This window comes from Humulus lupulus, chromosome 2, assembly GCF_963169125.1.
Source record: "Humulus lupulus chromosome 2, drHumLupu1.1, whole genome shotgun sequence".
Classification (NCBI taxonomy): domain Eukaryota; kingdom Viridiplantae; phylum Streptophyta; class Magnoliopsida; order Rosales; family Cannabaceae; genus Humulus; species Humulus lupulus.
This window is the reverse complement of record NC_084794.1, coordinates 126,749,699-126,752,131: the sequence shown is the minus strand read 5'-3', so window position 1 is coordinate 126,752,131 and position 2,433 is coordinate 126,749,699. Positions and strand designations below refer to the sequence as shown.

General features: G+C 48.6%; 1 protein-coding gene across 1 annotated transcript; it reads right to left on the bottom strand.

Annotated features, from left to right (window-relative positions):
- Positions 1-953: 953 nt before the first annotated feature.
- LOC133814709 (uncharacterized) lies at positions 954-1,946 on the bottom strand. The gene has a single exon (XM_062247636.1). The coding sequence runs from the start codon at positions 1,944-1,946 to the stop codon at positions 954-956; it is 993 nt and encodes a 330-aa protein (XP_062103620.1).
- Between the last annotated feature and the right edge of the window lie 487 nt (positions 1,947-2,433).

Here is a 2,433-nt window from a genome sequence, read left to right as displayed (position 1 = left end):
CTAGGATACAGGCATTCTATGATTGCCCCTATGCTTAGAAGCCGTTGTACCTCTTCATGTATGGCCTGGTTGATTTCAGGAGCAAACCTCCTCTTCCTCTGCTTGATGGGTCAGAAGCTATCGATATGTTGAGGTTGTGATTCATGACAGAGGAGTCTATTCCTGGTATATCAAGTGGAGACCAGACAAAGGTCCTAATTCTGGTTTTGAGGAATTGGATTAGGGTCTGCTTTTCTTTTTCAGGAAGTTTGGTACTTACCAGCACTATTTTGGATGGGTCAGCATCATCTATACAGATTTCCTCTAGATCACCGAGGATGGTCTGGGGCTTTTTGCGATCTTCCTCTAGATCTATGCCTTTGAGACATGCTGGTAAGCTATTTTGTGATTGCTATTTGTTGGGGTTGTCGTCAAGAGAGGAGGTGCCAGAATCATTTATTTCTTTTAGGGTAAGGAAACATTTCTTGGCCTACTTCTGACACCCTTTTATGTCGATTGTACACCGCATAACTTGGTGCAAATTTGAGACCACTCCCTGCATTCTGTGGATCCAACTTCTTCCCATGATGGTGTTGTAGCTTGTGATAGAGTCCACGATGAGGAAGTCGATGGGCAAGGTGTGTTCTGCTGCTACCACGTTTAATCGAACAACGCCCTTCGGGTATACCCTCTGGTTGTCAAATCCCAAAATTGGTGCAACAGAGGGCCTGATCTGACTTTCTTCGAGTCCCATCTTCTGAAAGGCTTCCCAAAAGAGAATATCAACCCCACTGCCCCCATCGACTAAAACACTTCCCAATTGGAAATGGTCAACCTGTAGCGAAATAACTAGAGGGTCATCATGGGGCAGGTGCTCTCCCTGCAGGTCATCTTCTGTGAAGGTGACTGCAGAGGCTTGGATAGCGTCTGTCCTCTGAAGTGACAAGGTTGACTGTGTGGCCTAATGATCTGTATCACTTCATCGTTTCTTCCATTCTTCTACGAATTTTGGTTGCCTGCTCTTGTTCCTCGGTGAGTTCCACGATCTCGTGTATCATGGGGATTTTCTTTAGAGGCTCTTGTGAGGTCATGGTGGCCATATTCAAGGAGTCTGCTACTGGTGGTGTTGGGGCAGAAGTAGTGTTGGGTTGTGGGACGATGGGTCTGCTTGTCCCTTTAATGTACTGGGTTAACCATCCATTTCTCATGAAGGCCTGGATCTGATTGTGGAGGTTGTGGCCCTCGGAGATTGTATGGCCATGATCCTTGTGGAAGAGGCAGAACCTGCTTTTATCTCTTCTTTCAGGGGGAGTGGTAATTTTGTACGGGTCACGCCAGATGGGCCTGTCTTTGTTTTCTTCGTAGATGACCTCCTGAGGGATGGTGTATTCGAAAGAGGGGTATCGTGGTGGGTCTCGATTTGGTTTTGGCCTTTTCCCTCCTTTCATGTGATCCGTCTCCTGTCTCTTCCTCTTGTCGCCCCTTGCAGGTGGGGGAGGAGGGTTATTTGCTGGTGGAGTGGAGATAAGTGCGAATTTCTTCTGCGCATGCTCTCGAAATTCCAGGACCCTAAAGACACCCTCGGCATGGATCTGGATCTCGGCCATGTCATAAGGTGGTGTCATGGTGAGGTTTTCATGTAGGAGAGATCCCACCTGTAGGCTTTTGACAAAGAGGTTAGCCGCGGTGACTGGTTCGACATCGTGGATTTGATGTACGAGGTCGATGTAACGTTGCAGGTATGATTTTGGATGTTCATTTTTCCCTTGCTCGATTCGGTAGAGATCTGCCATCGTTCTTGGTGCCTCACGGTTAGTGTTATACTGTTGGAGAAAGTCTCTGCGGAGATCACCAAAACTGTTGACAGATCCAGGTTTCAACTGCCTAAACCACAACAGGGCTAGCCCAGAGAAAGTCGTGGAGAAAACCTTGCACTGTATGGCTTCATTGTTGGCTTCCAGGGCCATCTTCTGTTGGAATTGGAATAGGTGGTTGAGCGGGTCTCCCTTTTCATTAAACGCGGGTAATGGAGGGATTGTGAAGTCCCGCAGTTTGGGCTCGTTCTGAATCCACTCTGCAAAAGGTGACCTTTAAGTGCTTCTTGATACCAAGTCCATGTGCTCAATAGCGTGAGCGGACCTTCCATCTGAAAACTTCTGTATCATTTCTCGTATCATCTCTTCTTTCCAATTGTCCAATAAGCGAATGGAGGGGGTACGATCCTCGGCTGGTGCGTCTTGCGCGACCCGTTGTGGGGTCTGTTGGAGCCCACTCTCAGCGGCTAGTTGGGTTGTTCTTGTGGGCTCTTCACTGACTCGCGCATGTGTCTCACAGCGTACTTTCCGTCGCTCCTCGGCCCCCTGGTGAAGACGAGTTGGGGAGGATTGTAGGGGACCCTGGGACCCTTCCCTGACGTGGTGTGTGCTTCTCCGAGGGGAGTTAATCTAAATGATC

Bases quoted from the DNA above. Each gene is read 5' to 3' on its own strand.
- LOC133814709 (XM_062247636.1), bottom strand. From the start codon at position 1,946: ATGGCCCTGGAAGCCAACAATGAAGCCATACAGTGCAAGGTTTTCTCC.